The 23,914-nt window shown below is 44.3% G+C and overlaps 1 protein-coding gene across 1 annotated transcript in view; it reads right to left on the bottom strand.

The window, feature by feature from the left end:
- Positions 1-23,914, bottom strand: part of LOC106578947 (protocadherin-15) — a 143,230-nt gene that overhangs the window by 55,804 nt on the left and 63,512 nt on the right. The window contains exons 11-15 of the mRNA XM_082965525.1: positions 19,597-19,731; positions 11,830-11,979; positions 10,738-10,931; positions 2,708-2,840; positions 1,328-1,407 (exon numbers count right to left, since the gene is read on the bottom strand). Coding sequence (XP_082821651.1) covers positions 1,328-1,407; positions 2,708-2,840; positions 10,738-10,931; positions 11,830-11,979; positions 19,597-19,731 — 692 coding nt within the window. The remainder of the gene's footprint in view (positions 1-1,327; positions 1,408-2,707; positions 2,841-10,737; positions 10,932-11,829; positions 11,980-19,596; positions 19,732-23,914) is intronic.

Genomic DNA, 23,914 nt, shown 5'->3' with positions numbered 1-23,914 from the left:
CTTGCCCCTACTCCCCTTGCCCCAGCCGTAGGCTCAGTTCCTGGTTCCCTGCTACCCACCCGAGCTCCTCCTGGCCTGCACCCCATCTCCCCCCTGCTTTTCAATAAATACCTTGTTTACTTTATCCCTGTCTCCTCGTCTGAGTCTGCACTTGACTTCACATGCTCCACCCTGCTTAACAAATTAGTAGGCAACGCCAACTCATAATTGGCTAAAATCACACAATGCACACCAATTATATTTTTGGAAATACTTATCTTCCTCTATATTTCTTACTACTAAACATAAAAAACATTTTCTCATATGTTGATGTTGGAGGGGGGTGGTGGAGTTGAACATTCTTGAAAAGTCCCTATAATATGATCAACAGGATTGACATTTACTGTCATGGGTGGCCAAAAATAACTCTATAAAAGCTACACCGCTAATAAACCATGCCTCCTGAAAATAGCCTAGAGATTATAATAAAATTTACCTGCATTAGAGCATGCTGGGAAATATGATAATGGCCGTGATTATGGTTCAACTCTGGTATACCAACACTGGGTGTTATTTTACACCAATGAGTGGTAATTCAACATTTACAGAGTTAATTGTTAAGTTTATAGTTTAGGCCCTCAAAATATGTTTTGGATTGTGTTGTGTTAAATAATTCAGTTTAAATGATAAGATATTCACTCAGGATCTCACCTGGTGAAGTCCAGAGGACTGAAAACAGATGAATGCAACAATGATGTCTCTGTCACTAACAAACACAGTTCACTCAAAATACAAGGCACTCTGGGAAATAAGCCTTCCAACCAATGTCTATACGGGTCCACACTTTCACTGTTAGATTTAACATTTGAGAATTTGCTGTGTTGCTTCGCTGCTAGCCATACAAAAGTGCTCCATAAACAATCACACCAAATCTTATTGCAGGCTTCAATTTCATCTCTGAAATTAAGAAAAAAGATTTACTCCAAGCCAAGGCACAGGGGTAACCTCGAGACTACTAATGTATAATCTGATATGTGGACTGTTTTTCAAACTGGGAGAGAATTGTTTTGGTTTTTATTCATTTATTACTTATTAATTATGTATTTAAGATGCTATGGAGAATATTATCTACATTTCCAGCCCCTAGTGTCTCGTAGAGAGTTTCAGAGAGAACAGTTTGGTTTACTATCTGTATTGAAAAAAGCTCCAGACACTTATCCAGGCAAAACACTATCATTTTCCCAAATCGACTCCTCTGCAACAGAGAAATATTATTTATATTAGTTTCATGGATAAATCCGCTACTATGATAGGTAATGTAGTTGATGACTAAAATGAGCTCACGTACATCTGCGAGAGCTCAAAGAGGTGGTGGGGATCCCCGTTCTGGATGCTGTAGGTGATGACGTCTCTTTCACGGTCCGTTGCCTGTAGCGACACAGAGAGGCCCCTTCATGTTGCCGTTATTCCACTACTTTCACTACGACTCCAATAAAACAACAGAATGAAAAGGCATCAAGTTAAATCCATAGCGCAGTCCATAAATGTAATGTGGCGAGATCAAACCCAATTTCACAATGACTAAATTACTTCACACAGTATCCAGTCCATTTATACTTGACGCATTACAAACAATAGTTTGTTACACACATTTCTTACCAAAGCGAAACCTTTTTTTTGGTGCTATATAGAACCTTTTTTTGAAGGTTCTATAAAGAACCATGCTCATAAGGTTCTAAATGGAACCTGTATGGTGTTATAAAGAACCCTTTCCTAAGGTTCTATAAAGAACCATTCAAAAAGATATAGCACCAAAAAAGGGTTCCGCTATGGTTGCAACCCTTTGTGGGGCTACATAGAACCCTTTTTATGGTTCTTTATGGAACCTTTATGGAGAATGGTTCTATAAATAATCTTTCTCAATCTGAAAGGTTTTTTGGAGATCCTTTTGTAGAACCATACAGGGTTTTTAATTCTGGTCAGCCATATTATATTGTTAAACTTCCATAGGTGTTATTATTGTGTTAATTAACAAGTTGAATCTAGTGAGCTATGTCTGGAACAGCTGGGGGTCCCGGAGGAGGGAAATGAGAACCACTGACTGATTTAATAACATACATAAATATTTCACAAGACACTAATAAACGCCATAATCTTACATAACATGTAACAGCATAACACAACAGATTAGATAAACTGGAATGACACTCTCACTCACGGTTGTACAAAAAGAGATGTGCGCAAACCACACCCCAAAATAGTCTAATGAGCCACCTCCCCTACACTTTAGTTATCATTAAAAGAGCAACAACAACAAAAATAGTGAACTGAACAGAATCATTGAAGAGCTCAAAGGGTTGATTGAGCCATTATGGTTCCACATAGAACCATCAGCCTTCCCAAAGAACCCTTGAGGAAGCATCATTTTCTTTGTGTGTACAGTCTAAGAGGTCTACATAAACAGCATAACCCATTCCTTCTCAAACAGACTAATCTGTAACATTGGTAACTGTCTCAGTCCCTTCTCGTACAGACTGAATAGGGGCCATTGTTAGGAGCTATTCAGCTGTATAGAGTACACTTGTGGCCTGACAATGATAGTCAGGTAAGATTCTGAAGCAGATCGCACCGCTGCCACCAAACTATGGCTACAGATAAGGGTACAGTATGCTCAGTGTGTGCTACAGAATAGTGTGGCATTGTGAAGAAGCCTTGTCCCCGTGCTCACCTGCAGGCTGAGGAGTGTGGCTCCGATCCTCATGGCCTCGCTGACCTCCAGGCTGTAGAGAAAGCGGGGAAAGCGTGGGGGGCTCTGGTTGTTGGGGGGGAGCACCTCAATGTACACGGTGGTGATGGAGCTCCTGGGACGGGAGATAAAGATGGGGAGAAATGAATTCTGGGTGAAAAAAATCCTGATGAAGGCTGAGGGCTGAAATGTGTTGGATTTAATTTTAACAATAAAAAGCACTTTTATCAACTTCAACTGTCCACAAAGAGCTTCACTTCTGAAAAACAGAACTGTAGGCGGGCTTTGTTTACATTATGAGAATTTCTGTGTGGGATGTAGGGTTCTGTTGTCGGTGTTTGTTTTGTGTATGTTGGGGGGGGGGGTTGCTAGAAAATCTATATGATTGTAGATTAAAAAGCAAGGAGGTACTGTACGTAGGTTGGACAAGAGTTAAGGTTAGCCAACTTAAAGCTGAAATCCGTAGTCGGTGCAATTGCCACATCCGTTTGCAATATTACAACAAAGAAGTCACTTCAAACAACAAACACCATTTTTTTTTTCACTCTGACCTCACGTGCTATAGAACAGCAGCATATGCACTGCTACTTTCTTTAACCACAATGCTGGACGCTCTCTTCTCCTCCGTTTCATCAACAAAACAAAATAAATAACAAAGGTGCAGTGGCGAACTGTGGCGCTATTTTCCCCTTGACAGATTTCAGTTGTAAATTAGTTTGAGATACATCATCTCCCAGTATCTGGTACAATCTGTATCCTGCAGCATATAGAGAGAATCCTGAGATTGTTTTAGAAAAGCTGAAATTAACAACCTCTAACCTTGAGCAAGGTCATCAAATCAAATGTATTTATATAGCCCTTCTTACATCAGCTGATATCTCAAAGTGCTGTACAGAAACCCAGCCTAAAACCCCAAACAGCAAGCAATGCAGGTGTAGAAGCAGGGTGGCTAGGAAAAACTCCCTAGAAAGGCCAAAACCTAGGAAGAAACATAGAGAGGAACCAGGCTATGAGGGGTGGCCAGTCCTCTTCTGGCTGTGCCGGGTGGAGATTATAACAGAACATGGTACAGTACTTCACTAGAGACTGAATCCCTGGTCAGTGAAATCACAGTTGTGTACAGAACAATAAGCTCCAAGTGTCTGAGTCGGGCCTGAACAGAATAAACATAATTGAATGATTACAGCAAGTACATTTTAGAGAGACATATGAGGGACTTTTAAGACTGGTTATTTGAAGACTGGTTATTTGAAGACTGGTTATTTGAAGACTGGTTATTTGAAGACTTTTTTTCCACTGGGGCAATCATGGCTGCTTTATTCATAAAGCCACTGGAAACATGAATCAAACGGTTTTGATCCTGGACATGCTCCAAACAGAACCCTGTAAATATAAGTAGTGATTTATCAAACAATCATACGAGCGTCAAACGCACACAAGTAGGAGATAACCATTGATAAATACCTATTGTTCTCAGCCTCAGTGCTCGTGCACGACTTTGGCTATTTTGCATTTCAAAACACCCCCAAATAACCATATATGGCCAAAATCACCCAGTAAAGCCCGTGGGGAATACACAACGCCATACCATGAAATACAAAGTCGCAACCCATGATGTATTGTTGTCTCTATCTTCTTCCCCTTTGTGCTGTTGTCTGTGCCCAATAATGTTTGTACCATGTTTTGGGCTGCTACCATGTTGTGCTGCTACCATGATGTTGTCATGTTGTGTCTCTTGTCTTGATGTGTGTTTTGTCCTATATTTTTATTTTATTTTTAATCCCAGGCCCCCGTTCCCGCAGGAGGCCTTTTACCTTTTGGTAGGCCGTCATTGTAAATAAGAATCTGTTCATAACTGACTTGCCTAGTTAAATAAAGGTAAAATAAACATTCAAATAAAAAAACTAGCTGCAGCGAACTGAAAAGACGAACGACCCAGGGATGTGTGTGCTTTGGGGACCTTTAACAGAATGTGACTGGCCGAACGGGTGTTTTATGTGGAGGATGAGGGCTGCAGTTAATATCTCAGATAGGGGGGAGTGTCAGGCGGTGGGTAACTGGTGCAGTGAATCAGGCGCAGGAGAGCAGAAATGACTGTACAAGGTATTTAATTCCACGACAGCACCAGTATACAGACAATACTCAAGGTGCGGAGAAATACCGGTCACTCGAAAATAACGGGGGTAAATAAATAACCCGGCAAACATAACCAGCCGACAAGTACCGACATGAAAAATCAATAAACATGCACACTAACAAGTGGGAAACAGAGGGTTAAATAATAACGGGGAATAGAAACCAGAGGTGTAGAAAACAAAAACAAAACAAATGGAAAATGAAAAGTGGATCGGCGATGGCTAGAAGACCGGTGACGTCGACCACCGAACGCCGCCCGAACAAGGAGAGGGACCGACTTCGGCGGAAGTCGTGACAGGGAGTGAGGCCTAAGAGGGTTTTATAAATAAGCATCAACAAGTGGGTCTTGCGACGTGTATACAGAGATTATCAGTTTACATAGGAGTATAAAGTGCAGTGATGGAAAATTTCATGGCCGAATGGTAAAGAACATGTATCCGCTCGAGAGCACCCTTACCTGCCAATCTATAAATTACGTCTCCGTAATCTAGCATGGGTGGGAAGGTCATCTGAATCAGGGTTTGGCAGCTGGGGTGAAAGAGGAGCGATTACGATAGGGGAAACCAAGTCTAGATTTAACTTTAGCCTGCAGGTTTGATATGTGCTGAGAGAAGGACAGTGTACTGTCTAGCCATACTGTCACGTCCTGACCAGTATAGAGGATATTTTGTTATTGTAGTTTGGTCAGGACGTGGCAGAGGGTAGTTTATTTATGTATTACGGGGTTTTTGGTCACTGGTTTATGTTTGTATTTGTATGGGTATGTTCTAGGTTAGCTTTTCTATGTGTAGGTTGGGTGCTGGACTCTCAATTGGAGGCAGGTGTTTCTAGTTGCCTCTGATTGGGAGTCTTATAAATAGGTGTGTGTTTTTGTTTGTCACTTGTGGGTAGTTGTTTTTGCATTGCGCTGTATGTAAGTACCTAGCCTATAAAACTGTCGGTCTGTTGTTCTCTTTTGTTTATTGTTTTTCCGTGTTCACGTTTAGTTAATAAATTATCATGATGAACACGCAACCCGCTGCGCCTTGGTCTCATCTCTACGACGACAGCCGTGACAGAACTACCCACCAAACAAGGACCAAGCAGCGGAGGAGGGAGCAGCACCAGGAGAGGAGCATGATGGACTCATGGACGTGGGAAGAAATACTGGACGGAGAGGGACCATGGACTCAGGCTGGGGAGTATCGCCTCCCACAGTGGGAGATTGAAGCGGCGAGAGCGGAGAGGCGATGGTATGAGGAGAGAGAGCGCAACAGGCACGAGAGGCAGCCCCAATAATTTTTGGGTGGGGGGGCACACGGGACAGTCGGCGGTGCCGAGGTCGGAACCAGAGCCAGTCGGGTTGACGTTGGAGGTGAGCGAAGGGTGCGAAGCAGAGACGGTGAAAGAGTTGAGGGGGAGATTGGAGGAGAGAGAGATGAGAGACCTGCTGGTTTGGTGCATAAGGCACGGCATTCGTCCTACGGAGCGTGTCAATGAATTGATGTCACCTGAGTCAGTTCTCCATACTCGTCCTGAGGTGCGTGCTGGCCGTCTGTTGAAGACTGTGCCTGCGCCCAGAAACAGGCCTCCTGCATGTCTTCCCAGCCCTGCACGTCCTGTGCCTACGCCCAGAACCAGGCCTCCTGCATGTCTTCCCATCCTGATCAAGCCCGTGCCTCCTCCTCGGACCAGTCCTCCAGTGGGTTTCCCCATCTTGGTTAAGCCTGTGCCTCCTCCTTGGACCAGGCCTCCAGTGGGTCTCCCCATCCTGGTCTGTCCTGTGCCTGCTCCACGGACCAGGCCTCCAGTGGGTCTCCCCATCCTGGTCAGTCCTGTGCCTCCTCCTAGGACCAGGCCACCAGTGGGTCTCCCCATCCTGGTCCGTCCTGTGCCACCTCCAAGGACTAGGCCTCCAGTGGTTTCGCCAGTCCGGAGCTGCCAGAGCCGCCCGCCGGTCCGGAGCCGCCCGCCGGTCAGGAGCCGCCAGAGCCGCCCGCCGGTCAGGAGCCGCCAGAGCCGCCCGCCGGTCAGGAGCCGCCAGAGCGGCCCGCCGGTCAGGAGCCGCCAGAGCCGCCCGCCGTTCCGGATCCGCCAGAGCGGCCCGCCGTGCCGGGCGCGGCCAGGGACGCCCGCCAGTCGGGCGAGGTTAGGGGCGCCACTTAAGTGGACTACGTCAGGGATGGAGCGTAGTCCACGTCCTGCACCTGAGCTGCCTTCCATATAGGTGTGTTGGCGAGGGGGGGGGTGTAGCACTGTGCCTTCGTTGACGGCAGCCACCCTCCCTTCCCTCCCTTTTTGTTTAGGCGATTTTTCTGGTTGTTTTGGGGTTTTTCTGTGTTTGTGTAGGTGCATTCCGGGGTCTGCACCTTTGGGGGGGGGGGGGGGGGGTTGTACTGTCACGTCCTGACCAGTATAGAGGATATTTTGTTATTGTCATTTGTTCAGGACGTGGCAGAGGGTAGTTTATTTATGTATTACGGGGTTTTTTGGTCACTGGTTTATGTTTGTATTTCTATGAGTATGTTCTAGGTTAGCTTTTCTATGTGTAGGTTGGGTGCTGGACTCTCAATTGGAGGCAGGTGTTTCTAGTTGCCTATGATTGGGAGTCCTATAAATAGGTGTGTGTTTTTGTTTGTCACTTGTGGCTAGTTGTTTTTGCATTGCGCTGTATGTAAGTACCTAGCCTGTAAAACTGTCGGTCTGTCATTCTCTTTTGTTTATTGTTTTTCCGTGTTCACGTTTAGTTAATAAATTATCATGATGAACACGCAACCAGCTGCGCCTTGGTCTCATCTCTACGACGACAGCCGTGACACATACTCCCAATAGATTTAGGGAGTCCCATTGCTTTAGGACTTGGTCACGTCTTTTGGATGGGACGTTAAACAGGTGTCCTGACTCTCTGAGGTCATTAAAGATCCCATTGCACTTATCGTAAGAGTAGGGGTGTTAACCCCGGTGTCCTGGCTAAATTCCCAATCTGGCCCTCAAACCATCATGGTCACCTAATAATCCCCAGTTTACAATTGGCTCATTCATCCCCCTCCTCTCCCCTGTAACTATTCCCCAGGTCGTTGCTGCAAATGAGAACGTGTTCTCAGTCAACTTACCTGGTAAAATAACGGATAAATAAATACAAAATAAAATAAAATGTCTCAGTTTAGGTCACCAAGCAGGACAAATTCAGACTTAGTGTAAGGAATTCAGACTTAGTGTAAGGGGCCAGGAGAGAGCTTAGGCCAGGTAGGATACAGGCCGGTGCTGATGGAGGACGATAGCACCCAGCAACAGTCAACAAAGTTTAATGCTTAAAAGCAGCAAATCAAATTGTTTCTTGGACAGACTTGGTGGAAACAACCGAGCACTGAAGGTGATCCTTGGTAAAGATTGCCACTCCCCCACCTTTGGAAGATCTGTCTTGCCCGAAAAAGGTTATAACCAGAAAGGTTAACATCAGTATTCAAAACACTCTTCCTTAACCACATCTCAGTAATGACCAACACATCTGGATTGGAGCTGTGAACCCAGACTTTCAATTGATCCATTTTAGGTAATAAGCTTCTAGCGTGCAGAAAACCCAGGCTTTTACGAAAGCCGATATCAGTGAAGCAGATATCAGAGCACAAGTCAGAATTGGTGATAGCAATAGTAGATGGGCCAGGGTGTACATGCACATTTCCAGATATCATCAGCAGTAATAGAATCAAGGCATGGCAGAGGACAGGGAGAGCTCTGCAGTGTTGATTTATGACATCTGAATGTGCATTAGATGGCAACAATATCATATTGCAACAGCAATTTCATCAAGTAACATGAATACAAAGCCGGCGAGAGGTGGTTAGAATAAAATGGGAGGCCAAGAGTCTGTGTAACCAATAGAGAGTCAGAGTCCCGAGTGTGGGAACAAACGTAGTCTGTCCCATGGTTGGGTAAACAAGAAATGGAATAGTCAACAAAGCATGCAGTAGTCATGAGGCAAATAACAAAATAGCAAAATGTTATATGTTAGTTTGTTTTGCTGATGATTGCATTCGAAACATTGACTCATCGAGGGCTGTGAGATGCCGATCAGCAGGCTCCTGCTGAAAAGTGCCCGTTGCCAAAAACCCGAGGGTGGATAGCACTTGGATGTGCACCGGAATGGCATGTGTTTGCCTTTTTAAAGTAGGTCTTAAATCCTTCCAAATATTCTATAAAATTCGTTTTGGGAAACAATATCTGAACGGCCAATCTGTAATTTACAAAAAATCTCACCTGTCTCTAAAAACGTGCTCTCTGCGAAATGCAGCGTGTGCCAAATCTTCCAACAGAGCAAGATCTCTCTTTCCCATTATCTCAGTCTTTTATAGTATTCCAACAATGGTTTCACTTTCATACGTGCCTCTAATTTAACAAATTACTGTACTTTGTATGGATTATTCTCATAACATACTTACTGATGTGATAAAGGTATATGCCTGTCAAGATATGTTGCATGAATTCACAATGGAAATACAATGAAATCTAAAAATGCTTGAATTATTACTCTCACAATTTCAACATATATTTGCTCTATTCTACGCTTGACAAGCAGTTCCCTTATTCCACCGCTTGGCACTGTACGTACTCATGGTCATGGCTGTGCGTAAATGTACGCACACTCTCAAGCCAATGTTCATATCGATAAATATCACACTTTGCGTGGAAATGATCCCACACATGGTTTACACACCGATTTGTGCCTACGCATGATTAATAAACGAGGCCCCAGATTATTACATGGTTCCCAGTCGTTGGATACGTATTCACACCCCTAATCATCAGTCTTATCTTGCGTGTTTGTCCTTGACCCAAAACAAAGGCTTACAAGGATCTTTGTGCGGCAAAACTTTTACCTGGCATGTTCGATGAAAGACGAAATTCCCAAAACTGCTGCCAAAGAGACCCTAACGTTTTCCTCTTCAGATAGAACTGAGCCAGTAGTCACTGCCAAATTCACTACATTTCTCTTTCTATTTCAGCCTGTTGAGCTATATTGATCCTGTGGCCACCGAGCTTTACAGAGGGCAAAAAGGCAACACAGATTGAATTGAGTTGGAGGGTAGGCATTGCAAATCATTATGAAAAGACTCTAGTTTCCGCTTTGGGTGCCAGATGGGCCAGTCCTGCGAGTAACATCTACCAGCACATTTTTCCAGGGATATTTCCCTAGCATAATGTGTTACCCTGCAGAACACTATAGATTTAACACACAGAGACAGAGACAGAGAGAGACAGAGAGAGAGAGAGACAGAGAGACAGAGAGAGAGAGAGAGAGGAATAGACAGACAGAAAGAGGGAGAGAGAGGGGAGAGAAAGAGCAGAAAGAGAGAGAAAGGAAGCGAGTCTGTGACTGCTGCAGACGGAATGGAAAGTGACTTGTCCTCTGCGGCTCTCGGCCTTTACTGGCCACGCCAGTTCACAGCCTCCACCGCCCTACTCCGCCTTTCCATCCTCAAGCTCCCCTGCTCGGTCTCCCCACCCCCCAGCTCTACCCATCCTCCCCTACAGCTGCCCACCCCTCGGGGCTTCCCACCGCCAGCCCTACCCTGCCTCCCCTCCAGCCTCTCACCCCTCGGGGCTCCCCACCCCCCAGCCCTACCCATCCTCCCCTCCAGCCTCCCACCCCTCGGGGCTTCCCACCGCCAGCCCTACCCTTCCTCCCCTCCAGCCTCTCACCCCTCGGGGCTCCCCACCCCCCAGCCCTACCCATCCTCCCCTCCAGCCTCTCACCCCTTGGGGCTCCCCACCCCCCAGCCCTACCCATCCTCCCCTCCAGCCTCCCACCCCTCGGGGATCCCCACCCCCCAGCCCTACCATCCTCCCCTCCAGCCTCTCACCCCTCGGGGATCCCTGGGGCTCCCTATTAGCCTCACCTCCTCTGGGACCCCGGACCGTTATCCACAGCCTTCACAGTCAGCGTGTAGGAGCGTCCCATGGCCAGGGAGACTCCAGGCACCACGGTGATCACTCCCGAGCGGTTATTTATGATGAAGTGTCCTTGATCCCCCGCCAGGATCTTGTAGGTCACAAGCCCATTGGGACCCCCGTCAGCATCCAGAGCCGTCAGCTAAAAGGGAGACGAGAGGAAGTCTCTCACTCAACAGTGTCCTCTGGTGTCCTAAGCCCAGGGACTTCACTAGGGGAAGGCCATCTATCCCAATATTTTCCCCACATTTCAAGGAACATGGAAATGTTTGATTCCTCGCTGATATATTCTACACATATCAAATGCATAATTAAATATCTTGTGTTGGGGGATTATTAAACATTTATGGCAAATACAGTCAGTGAATTTGAAATAAGTAGAAACTGATATCATAATCAAACGCAGAAATACCTTTTAACCTTCACATAATCCAATTATAACATACTTCATATTCAACGTGTAGAAAAGAGGACACACTTTGATAGAAATCTCTAATCAATCATGTGTTTACGTAGCAAAACGCTACAGTGTGTAACTGAGAGGATGTATAGTGTTACTTTCCCCATACGCCATTCTGAGACTTCACATACTGTAACTCAAAGATGAATGACTAATGAGACAATGCAGTCACAAGCACCTCATCAACAGTCATTCAACCGACAAAGAGTTAACTCATAACTGCCATTATTAACGTGTTCCTGAAGCCTACAGCCTAACCGGGCTTGCTATGAGAAGAAGTCTTCCGATGGGAAAACAGAGATTAAACTGCCTAAATTTGACCTTTTCTGGCAGTCTTTTGTTTCCTTTAAGTATCAGAGTGACTGACTGGACTGGGCTCATGCTCTGACTGCGAAACAGGGGTTCTAACAAATGACCCACAATCCTCCCAACACCCAGAGGGGAACAGCCTATGGCAGCAGCTTGCTGAGAGCTGAACCAAACAGTCTGCTACCACAATAACTCCAGGTTTACTAATGCTATTACTCTAAGTAAGTGGATGGTTTGGGAAAACAGCGAGTGAGTATAGCATATTGATTACCTGTAATATTGTTTCCCCAGGCTGCATATCTGTGTAAACATTGACACTGTAGGAGGTGTTGGGGAAGGTCGGTGTGTTGTCGTTGGCATCGATCACTGTGATATTAATGGTCACTGGAGTACTCTCCTGAACTCCATCAGAAGCCACCATCTATAGAGAAGAGAAGTGAGAGAGCGAGAGCGAGAGAGAGAGAAATGATAAAAAACCTCAGAGAAAACCATTGAGGAATGAGCTACATGAACAGCCTGTTGAGAACATTTATGAACGATTGAATCAGTGCTCATTCAGGACACACATGTATGCAGTAGAGAACAACCTATATATCCCTGACATGTTCTGTCAAGGCAGAAACCAATGGGACAGTCCCTGACAGTCACAGGACAGAACAGGAAGATAAGGGTGGTGACCAGTGGTCAAAGATGAAAGATCGAGAGCAATACCCTTATTGAAAGCTGTTTACACCGGCTTTACAGATATTAATTCATCACAATGACTAAGCAAAACCTATTGTCTTAACAACAACGTACAGTAACAAAGACTACAACGCTCTTATAACTCCAATTGTGATTGCACACTATTATTGTTTTTCTCATTAGATAAAGTGTGTGTGTGTGTGTGTGTGTGTGTGTGTGTGTGTGTGTGTGTGTGTGTGTGTGGTGTGTGTGTGTGTGTGTGTGTGTGTGTGTGTGTGTGTGTGTGTGTGTGTGAAGTTGTATCTGACTGTCAACTTCCACATAGAACACAACCGCTCACACAAACTAACCGAGAGTAACAGCAACTTCAAAAACAAAAGAGCATGTAACAAGTGTCAAACAGCGAGAAAAGCACCTTGATCCTCAGTTGAGCAGGAAATAAAATACCATCCGTGTTCAAAGCTCTCCCCATTAACTTTTAGAGTTGTACCTCTTTCCCCGCCAAAATACGACGACAGAAGCATCTAAAAAAGCCCACAGGTAAACACAGCGATGAGTGCTAGCGAAAAACCAGAATCAAGAAACATCTTTTCAGTGTTTCTTTATGTTCATAGTACTTAGCAACACCACACTTCAAAGTCTTGACAGGATAGCGCTGCGGGCTCCTCCACTGCTCCAGCAGGATGTGGTGGTGGGGAGAGAAAACGTCCAAATGTTGTTTCCTTCTCTGAGTTTCCGGTGCGATGCACTGCGCCACTCAGTGGAGCTAACATTATAAAAACCTCTACTAGCTCACAACTTCATAACACAGCACAAAGCCTCTAGGCAAGACATAGAGGTAGAGTAGATGATCATTTGACATCATTAGGTGGGTAGCGGTTGTTGTAGATGTAATTTGACTGGCAGGAAGAGTGTCTTGCAGAGTGGGTGGAATAACACATTCAGTGGCCACAGAGCCAACTGAATGAACTCAAATAGACATACTTCGACCGAATATGTATTGGAACACAAAACAGTGAGAGACACACATCCTCATGGATTTCTCCATGGTAATGCTGGAGAGGGGAAACACATATTGAGGCGCTGACTGACTGGGTATCGTTCGTATGCACGACGGATCCATAATTTAACAGCACGGGTGGAACAGCTCTCAGAATCCTTCCCAGACAAGCGAGCTTGGTCTCAGTGTTTTAATCAATCTGTTACTGCCAGGACATGGCGGCCGAGTGCTCGGGAATGCTAATTCCACTGCCCTGTGCACCCCAGAGTCAGGGCTGGAGGGAGCCGCACACCAACGTTTACATTCAGAGAAGTCTGATGTTGTCTGGATCTTTTGGCACCAGGCATTATTTCGCATTCTGATGTTTTTTGGAGGGAAACGTAGCACTGCTTGCTTAGCGAGTACCACTTCCTCCTGATTTGGCTCATACCAATGCTGGAATGAAGGACCTCTGCCTTGCTAACACAGGTGACTGCCCTTCTGAAGCATCTTGCCCAGTCAGCACACTGAAAAGCTAGCTATTCGGCAGCGCAAGTGCAGATACTTCAGGCTGACGAGTGAGTTTCACAGAGCCCTTGAATCGCAAACAGACATCCAAACCTAAAAAGTTATTTGAAAGAACTACATCGGAATATAGCCAGATTGGCAAAGTCCATCAATAAGACATTGCTTTTACAGACTCTGTTAAAAGATAAGGTCTCTGAATTCTAAAACAAAGATGTGGTGAGGTGGGCAAGATAAATGGAACTGCAAGAAGTTCTTATTGGAAAAATTCCAATTCTGGTTTCAGATGACATGGCACTTGGCAATTTCAAAGCCTGACAAGACGACGGTTCTTAGACTGAGTGATACACCTGTTAGGTGACATTTCTTGAAATAAACGGTACATTTGATCTAGAGGGAACAGCGAATAACCCAGTGGCAGTTATAGCTGAGTGAAAAATACATCAACAAACATATGGAGGAACAGGACTGAGGATAGCAGTATGCTGTTCTGAACTGGGCTGTTCTGAACTGGGATTTTCTGAGCTGTGCTGTTCTGAGCTGTGCTGTTCTGAACTGGGATTTTCTGAGCTGTGCTGTTCTGAGCTGTGCTGTTCTGAGCTGTGCTGTTCTGAGCTGTGCTGTTCTGAGCTGTGCTGTTCTGAGCTGTTCTGAGCTGTGCTGTTCTGAGCTGTTCTGAGCTGTGCTGTTCTGAGCTGTGTTGATCTGAGATGTGCTGTTCTGAGTTTTGCTGTTCTGAACTGGGATGTTCTGAGCTGTGCTGTTCTGAGCTGTTCTGAGCTGTGCTGTTCTGAGCTGTGTTGATCTGAGATGTGCTGTTCTGAGATGTGCTGTTCTGAACTGGGATGTTCTGAGCTGTGCTGTTCTGAGCTGTGCTGTTCTGAGCTGTGCTGTTCTGTTCTGAGCTGTTCTGAGCTGTGCAGTTCTGAGCTGTGCTGTTCTGAGATGTGCTGATCTGAGCTGTGCTGATCTGAGCTGTGCTGTTCTGAGCTGTGCTGATCTGAGATGTGCTGATCTGAGATGTGCTGTTCTGAGATTTGCTGTTCTGAGCTGTGCTGTTCTGAGCTGTGCTGTTGTGAATTCTGCTGTGCTTTATCATGGTCTTACAGCTGGACACAGTGCACTAGCCAGCAGCAGAGAGTATTACTGTTGAATGAAAGCTCAGTAGTTGGTGATTCATGGTTTCATCATTTCCATTTTGTAGGTGCTGGCTCAGGGGAATGCAAAAATACATAATGAGAGAGGCTACTGCATCACATTACATTTAGGATTCACCATCTATCTTTTGCCACAATTACATTTTTCAATAAGTGCTTTTACACTGATTGCTTTGTCTAATCTCGACAATCAAATCCACAAACCCTTCTCACTTTTTACTTACAAATTGCTGCAGACACACCGTAGAAACACATATAAATACACACATGGTGAGTCATGCACGGCACGGCACGCACAGCAGGCAGGCAGGCAGGTAGGCAGGCACACACACACACACACACACACACACACACACACACACACACACACACACACACACACACACACACACACACACACACACACACACACTAAATGAAGTACAGGCCCTGTGCTAATGGCTAGCTGGACGGAGAAAAGCGTGACTTTTGTGTGAGCAACAACAGATCATTATTGTCGACAAACACCATTGTTCTATCCCAATGGCCGTAAAGGGAATGACAGTGTAATGCACTCCAGCATTATACAACAAAACAACAACAAAACCCAGCATGCCGTTCGCCGAGGATACAATGTGACAGAAATGTAACAAATAGGACATTGAGGATGAACAAACTGTCAAGGGATTTCAAGAACATTGGAAAACTACTCACTAGAAATCCTTGCTGATATACTGTAATAGTGTCTTTGTTTAATGGTACAGTACTAGTGGAACTACTGCCATTCTAGAATATGGTATCATGGGACAAGTGTGACTGTGGATTCCAGTTACTGATGTGCTGTGTTGTGTGATAGGGGCTAACGTGATGGTGGGGGGTGAAGAAGAGGGAGAGAATAGGGATAAAGGGAGCGAGCGAGAGACGGAGAGAGAGAGAGAGAGAGAGAGAGAGAGAGAGAGAGAGAGCGAGAGAGAGAGAGAGAGAGAGAGAGAAAGAGAGGGACATAGCGAGAAAGGGAAAGAGAGGGAAAGAGAGCGAGGAAGAGAAAGAGAGGGAGAGAGAGAAAGAAAGGGAAAGAGAGAGGGGGGAGAGAGAGAGCGAAAGAGAGGGAGAGAAGAAAGAGAAAGAAAGAACGAAAGACACAAAGAAAGAAAGAAAGAAAGAAAGAAAGAAAGAAAGAAAGAAAGAAAGAGAGAAAGAAAGAAAGAGAAAGAGAGGGAGGGATTGACAGATGTTTTCTGATGATCTGTTGCTTCTGTCCCCAACCAAGGAGGGCCTACAGCATTTCAAGAAGCAAAGAAAGAAACCTTGCTGATATACTGTAATAGTGTCTATGTTTAATGGTACAGTACTAGTGGAACTACTGCCATTCTAGAATATGGTATCAGGGGACAAGTGTGACTGTGGATTCCAGTTACTGATGTGCTTTGTTGTGTAACAGGGGCTAACGTGATGGTGGTGGGGGGGATAGGGATAAAGGGAGAGAGAGAGAGAGAAAGAGAGAGAGGAAAAGAGAGGGAGATAGAGGGAGAGAAAGAAAGGGAAAGAGAGTGAGATCGAGGGAGAGAGAGGGGGAGAGAGATGAGAGGGAAAGAGAGATACAGATAGAGGGATATAATTCAAATCTTAGAATCAACTATTAAAGACTATCAAATCTTAGAATAAACTATTAAAGACTACCCTCTGGATTATCCAATTACCTTGAATGAACTACAGGACAAAATAAATGCACCCAATAACTGGCAAAGTGGAAGCAATTGTTGCTTTTCCTGCTCCCACGTCTCGCCGCCAGTTGCGCAGATTCCTGGTGATGGTAGGGTACTATCGTACATTCTGTAAGAATTATTCGACAGTAGTAGCTCCCCTGACATCTCTGCTCAGTCCCAGAGTACCATTTAAGTGGTCCCAGGAATGTAACTATGCTTTTGAGTCCACCAAAGTGCTGCTTTGTAGTGCCCCAGTGCTTGCCGCCCCCAACTTTGACTAACCTTTTAAGTTGGAGGTAGATGCTAGTATAGTGGAGGTGGGTGCGGTTCTCTTGCAGGAAGATGAAGAGGGAGTGGATCGACCCGTCAGTTTCTTCTCCCGTAAGTTCAACTCGTGTCAGTCAAGGTACTCCACCATTGAACAAGAGACGCTGGCTTTATTGCTAGCCTTACAGTTTGTTGAGCTATATGTGGGCTCCAGTGCCTTGCCTGTACTGGTCTTCACAGACCATAATTTTTTTCTTAGGCAAATGTACAATCAGAACTGCCCCCATATGTGGTGGGCTCTGATTGCACAGGGATACAATATACAGATTCACTATGTGAAGGGTTCGGCGAACGTGAGGTCCGATGCTCTATCACGGGTTTAGTAACTGGGGATGCGTGTTGGTTTTTGTTATTGCAAACTGGGAGTTTGCAGGTTTTGGGATGGGCGTGTTATGTTCCCCAGTTTCTGTGTTGTGGGTTTGTGTGTGTGTATTTCAGGATATGGAATCCTGGATTCCTCAAGCAGCTGATTGGTTGGCCCCCACGATGATTGGAGCTCTGAACCCTCCCTTTCGTCAGGGGAAACAGCTGTCTTCAATTACCAACTCGTTCTACAGCTGGATAAAAGCCAGTGTTCCTTTATCAGGAGGGGAGAGCTTCTTTGATGTCCTGTGTTGGTTGTTAGCCCATGAAAGTTTTTGTTGAACGTATTTTGTAGCCGCTACTCCTGAGGTATGTGTATGCCAATAGGACTTAGTGTTTTTGATTATTGAAATTGTTCCCTTTAAGTTAGTAATTATTCTGTTTTATTTGTTCCTGGGGGGGAAGGGGAACGCACCTTGGGAGTGTTTAGGCAAGAGGCCTGCGAAAATACATAACCCGTAGTATTTACTCTGTCTATGCACACTAGGTAAGACCTGGGCAGACCACCCCCTGTATTTTGGTTAGCACGCCAGGAGGTGTTAAAAGATTAGGTAAGGTAGGAGAGGGGGCTCTAACTTTTTTTGGTTCCGTCCAGCCCCTTTTCCCCACATTACCATGTTAAGGAAATAAATTCCCAGTAAACTGTAATTTTCTCTGCCTCTGTCATCCTTCCCCCGCACCTACGATCAAATACCTTTTTTACTTCACATGGAGTTGAGTTGTAGCAGGGTGTTGCGTTCCCTCCGCCAAGAGGCGTACGTAACAAACCCAAAAAGGCCTGGGATGTTGATGGTATCCTCAATGAAATTATACAATATACAGACAACAAATTCCAATTGGCTATACTTAAACTCTTTAACATCATCTTCAGCTCTGGCATCTTCCCCAATATTTGGAACCAAGGACTGATCACCCCAATCCACAAAAGTCGAGACAAATTTGACCTCAATAACTACCGTGGGATATGCGTCAACAGCAAACTTCAGCAAAACAACAGCAAAAAATCCTCTGCATTAACAGCAGACTCGTACATTTTTTAATTGAAAACAATGTACTGAGCAAATGTCAAATTGGCTTTTTACCAAATTATTGTACAACAGGCCACATATTCACCCTGCACACGATAATTGACAACAAACAAAACAAAGTCTTCTCATGCTTTCTTGATTTCAAAAAAGCCTTTGACTCAATTTGGCATGAGGCTCTCTATACAAATTGATGGAAAGTGGTGTTGGGGAAAAAACATATGACATTATGGAATCCATGTACACAAACAAGTGTGCGGTGAAAATTTGTAAACACACATTTCTTCCCACAGGGCCGGGGCGTGATAAAGGGATGCAGTTTTAAGCCTCACCCTCTTCAACAAATTGGCGAGGGCACTAGAACAGTCTGCAGCACCCGGCCTCACCCTACTAGAATCTGAAGTCAAATGTCTACTGTTTGCTGATGATCTGGTACTCCTGTCCCCAACCAAGGAGGGCACAGCAGCACCTAGATCTTCTGCACAGATTCTGCCAGACCTGGGCGCTGACAGTAAATCTCAGTAAGACCAAAATAACGGTGTTCCAAAAAAGTCGCCAGGACCACAAATACAAATTCCATGTAGACACCGTTGCCCTAGAGCACACAAAAAACTATACATACTTTGGCCTAAACATCAGCGCCACAGGTAACTTCCACAAAGCTGTGAACGAGAGACAAAGCAAGAAGGGCATTCTATTCCATCAAAAGGAACATAACATTTGACATACCAATTAGGATCTGGCTAAAAATACTTGAATCAGTTATAGAACCCATTGCCCATTGCCCTCCATAACAAAGCCATCACCTACAGAGAGAGGAACCTGGAGAAGAGTCCCCTAAGCAAGCTGGTCCTGGGGCTCTGTTCACAAACACAAACAGACCCCACAGAGCCCCAGGATGGCAACACAATTAGACCCAAACAAATCATGACAAAACAATAAGCAGCAAGATTTGTGACCTGCCACAAGAAAAGGGCAACCAGTGAAGAACAAACACCATTGTAAATACAACCCATATTTATGTTTATTTATTTTCCGTTTTGTACATTAACTATTTGCACATAATGACATTTGTAATGTCTTCATTCTTTCTGAACTTTTGTGAGTGTAATGTTTACTGTTAATTGTTATTGTTTATTTCACTTTTGTTTATTATCTAGTTCACTTGCTTTGGCAATGCTAACATATGTTGCCCATGCAAATAAAGCCCTTGAATTTAATTGAGAGAAAGCGAGAGAGGGAGGGAGAGAGAGGAGAGGAGAGAGAGGAGGGGTGGTGTCAAGCCAGCCTTACTGTGAATGTGTAGCTGTGCTGCTCTTCACGGTCCACAGGCTTCAGCAGTGTCAGGTAGCGCGTAATCCCTGAAGGTGTCACTGTGAAGATTGTGTTGTAGTTGTCCAAGGATATCTGCAGCATGGGATCTTTCGTCTTCAAGGGAAGGAAAAGAAATGACACAAGTTCACAAACAACTGACTGACTGGATTTGGATTGATAAAAGCAAGGTGATGAAACCTCGTCAGTCAGTTTCAAATCAAAGTTTCAGAGAAGAAGGAAACACATGATAAACACACACAACCGTTGGAAAAAAATACTTTTGACTATCAAATAAGTACATGAAATACGAAAAAAACTGTTTGTCCATGGTGGTGTTGAGTGACAATGTAAATCTACAATTATTATGCAGCTCTATGTACATAGCACAGTGTTACCATGACACTGATGTTGATATCTTTATCTTATTTGCTGAATGCATTACAACGAATACTAAGGATGTTTTGTTTTCAATGCGCCATCTGTCCACAGTATCTGTATAGCTGTGTTGCGGGGTCTGTTGTGCCAATCTAAACATGTTTCACAATGTTAAACCCCACATCTCTACCTAATCCATTTGAAGTTCTGCAGGGCTTTGTAGTCCTTGTGTCACGGAGCAACACAGTACATGTACGAACACAGACTAGAAATGAAGAGTCCAGCCTCATCCTCCACCCACCCCTGCAATAACACAATGTATATGTCTGAAATAGCACTATATATTGTGCACTACATTTGACCAGAGCCCAATGGGAATGCCTATGGTCCCTGGTCAAAAGTAGTGCACTATATTGTGAATAGCTTGCCATTTGAGAAGCAGCCAGTCCTTTTAATACTAGACTGGTGACAGACAGACTTGACTGCCTTCATTACTAATATGCACTCCTCAGCACTGTGGATATTGTTGACGCTGCTTTCAGTGGATATCGAAGTTACGCCGGACAGAGCGAGACATAAATAAATTCAACTGCTGCAAATAAAAGTGATTTGAATAATAATCACCCCAGACACTTAACAAACGGCTCTGTGTTAGTACAGGTCTCCCCTCCCATCGCCACCGCTCAGTGGGAGATGACACAGCTTCCATCAGCATGGGGTTTCCCCAAAATAATCCAAGTCACACGGGCCTGCTCCAGATGGGCATGTGAGAAACAACTCCACTGACTGTAGGGACCACTAAACCCAGAATGCTCACAACCAGAGCCATATATCTGGAGTATATACAGTACCGGTAAAAAGTTTGGCACACCTACTCATTCAAGGGTTTTTCATTCTTTTTACTATTTTCAACATAGCAGAATCATAGCGAAGACATCAAAACGATGAAATAACACATATGGAATCATGTAGTAACCAAAAAAGTGTTAAACAAATATATTTTGGATTCTTCAAAGTAGCCAGCCTTTGCCTTGATGACAACTTTGCACACTCTTGGCATTCTCTCAACCAGCATCCCCTGGAATGCTTTTCCAACAGTCTTGAAGGAGTTCCCATATATGCTGAGCACTTGTTGGCTGCTTTTCCTTCACTCCGCAGTCCAACTCATCCCAAACCATCTCAAATGGGTTGAGGTTGGGTGATTGTGGAGGCCAGGTAATCTGATGCTGCACATCACTCTCCTTTTTGGTCAAATAGCCCTTACACAGCCTGGAGGTGTGTTGGGTTATTGTCCTGTTGAAAAACAAATGATAGTCCCACTAAGCGCAAACCAGACGGGATGGCTGCAGAATATGTGGTAGCGATGCTGGTCAAGTGTGCCTTAAATTCTAAATAAATCACAGACAGTGTCACCAGTAAAGCACCCCTACACCATCACACCTCTTCCTCCATGCTTCACGGTGGGAACCACACATGCGGAGATCATCCGTTCACCTACTCTGTGTCTCACGAAGACAATGCGGTTGGAACCAAAAATCTCAAATTTGAACTCATCAGAACAAAGGACAGATTTCCACTGGTCTAATGTCCATTGCTCATGTTTCTTGGCCCAAGCAAGTCTCTTCTTCTTACTGGTGTCATTTAGTAGTGGTTTCTTTGCAGCAATTCGACCATTCACGCAGTCTCCTCCGAACAGTTGATGTTGAGATGTGTCTGTTACTTGAACTCTGTGAAGCCTTTATTTGGGCTGCAATCTGAGGTGCAGTTAACTCTAATGAACATATCCTCTGCAGCAGAGGTAACTCTGGGTCTTCCTTTCCTGTGGCGGTCCTCATGAGAGCCAGTTTCATCATAGCGTTTGATGGTTTTTGAGACTGCACTTGAAGAAACTTTAAAAGTTCTTGACATTTTCTGGATTGACTGACCTTCATGTCTGAAAGTAATTATGGACTGTTGTTTCTCTTTGCTTATTTGAGCTGTTCTTGTCATAATACGGACTTGGTATTTTACCATATAGGGCTAACTACTGTATACCAACCCCTACCTTGTCACAACACTACTGATTGGCTCAAACGCATTAAGACGGAAAGAAATTCCACAAAATAACTTTTAACAAGGCCCACCTGTAAATTTAAATGCATTCCAGGTGAATACTTCATGGTTGAGAGAATGCCAAGAGTGTGCAAAGCTGTCATCAAGGCAAAGGGTGGCTACTTTGAACAATCTCAAATATAAAATGTATTTTGATTTGTTTAACACTTTTTTGGTTACTACATGATTCCATGTGTGTTATTTCATAGTTGTGATGTCTTCACTATTATTCTACAATGTAGAAAATAGTAAAAATAAAGAAAAACCCTGGAATGAGTAGGTGTGTCCAAACGTTGGGCTATGTTCTTATGTAAGAAGGATTTTTGTTTTATGTGTATCGGGGTTTGTGGTTAATGTTCTATGTTCGTTCTAGTCTTTCTATTTCTATGTTTAGTTAATGGGGTTGACCTTCAATTGGAAGCAGCTGCTCCTCGTTGCTTCTAATTGAAGGTCCTATTTAAGAGGGGTGTGTTTTCTATGGGATTTTGTGGGTAGTTGTTCCTTGTTTAGTGTTTGTGCACCTGACAGGACTGTTTCATTTTGTTCTTTTTTGTATACATGTTTATTTTTGTTTCTCCTTCTTCAAAATAAAAAGAAGATGAGTATACACATTCCCGCTACGTTTTGGTCTGACCCTTGTGACAGCCGGGAAGAGTAGCTGTTGCCTTGGCAGCAGCTAATGGGGATCCATAGTAAATACACATTTTGATAAGTAGCCTATACTAGAGAAATGTGAAATTTGAAATGAAATAATTTTGCTAATATGGGTGATTGTTAATGGAACAATTGATGGCTGCAACCATCAGACTAGTAGAAGTAGTTTAAAGGATCATAACCAAAAAACTGGTGCACCTTAATGTTATAAACGCATCATTCTATTCATCATTATCGCTTCAATTCAGGCAATTTATCACAATATAGATTTCTGTCCATATTGCCCAGCACTACAATGTAATAAACACCTCCATGTACTGTGGGGAACCTTTTCCTACATTACTACAAGCTTCTCAGGTTAGAGAAAAATAGATCACTTCAAAGACTAACCAAGCTGGCAAAAAAATGGAAACAACAATCAATAAAAAACACGAGTGAAGCAGAAATGCAAATATGAGAATTGGATAGTTTAAAAAGAGGCGGATCAGTAGAAAAACAGACGAAGAGAACTTCACATTAATAATCATGCAGCACTAATGCAGCAGCTAAAACATACGGGCTGATCACCAGGGATGAGCTAAAAAAAATAGGACAAACAAAAGATTGAACAACCTTCTCAACTGAGAGATGGTGATAAAATGGCTTCAAAACTAAAAAGCCATGTATGTTTTTTTGCTGATTAATTCCTATAGTATCATCTTGAAAGAGCAAACACCTTATTTGCAGCTGACATACTTGGATCATGGAACTGTCTCTAGACTAGGGGTTATATCCTGCCTGTTTGGCCCTGTCCGGGGGTATCATCAGATGGGGCCACAGTGTCTCCTGACCCCTCCTGTCTCAGCCTCCAGTATTTATGCTGCAGTAGTTTATGTGTCGGGGGGCTAGGGTCAGTCTGTTATATCTGGAGTATTTCTCCTGTCTTATCCGGTGTCCTGTGTGAATTTAAGTATGCTCTCTCTAAATCTCTCTTTCTTTCTTTCTTTCTCTCTCTCGGAGGACCTGAGTCCTAGAACCATGCCTCAGGACTACCTGGCTTGATGACTCCTTGCTGTCCCCAGTCCACCTGGCCGTGCTGCTGCTCCAGTTTCAACTGTTCTGCCTGCGGCAATGGAACCCTGACCTGTTCACCGGACGTGCTACAAGTCCCAGACCTGCTGTTTTCAACTCCCTAGAG

Source organism: Salmo salar, chromosome 19 (genome assembly GCF_965601325.2).
Source record: "Salmo salar chromosome 19, fSalSal1, whole genome shotgun sequence".
Lineage (NCBI taxonomy): Eukaryota > Metazoa > Chordata > Actinopteri > Salmoniformes > Salmonidae > Salmo > Salmo salar.
This window is presented reverse-complemented; position numbering and strand designations above follow the sequence as displayed.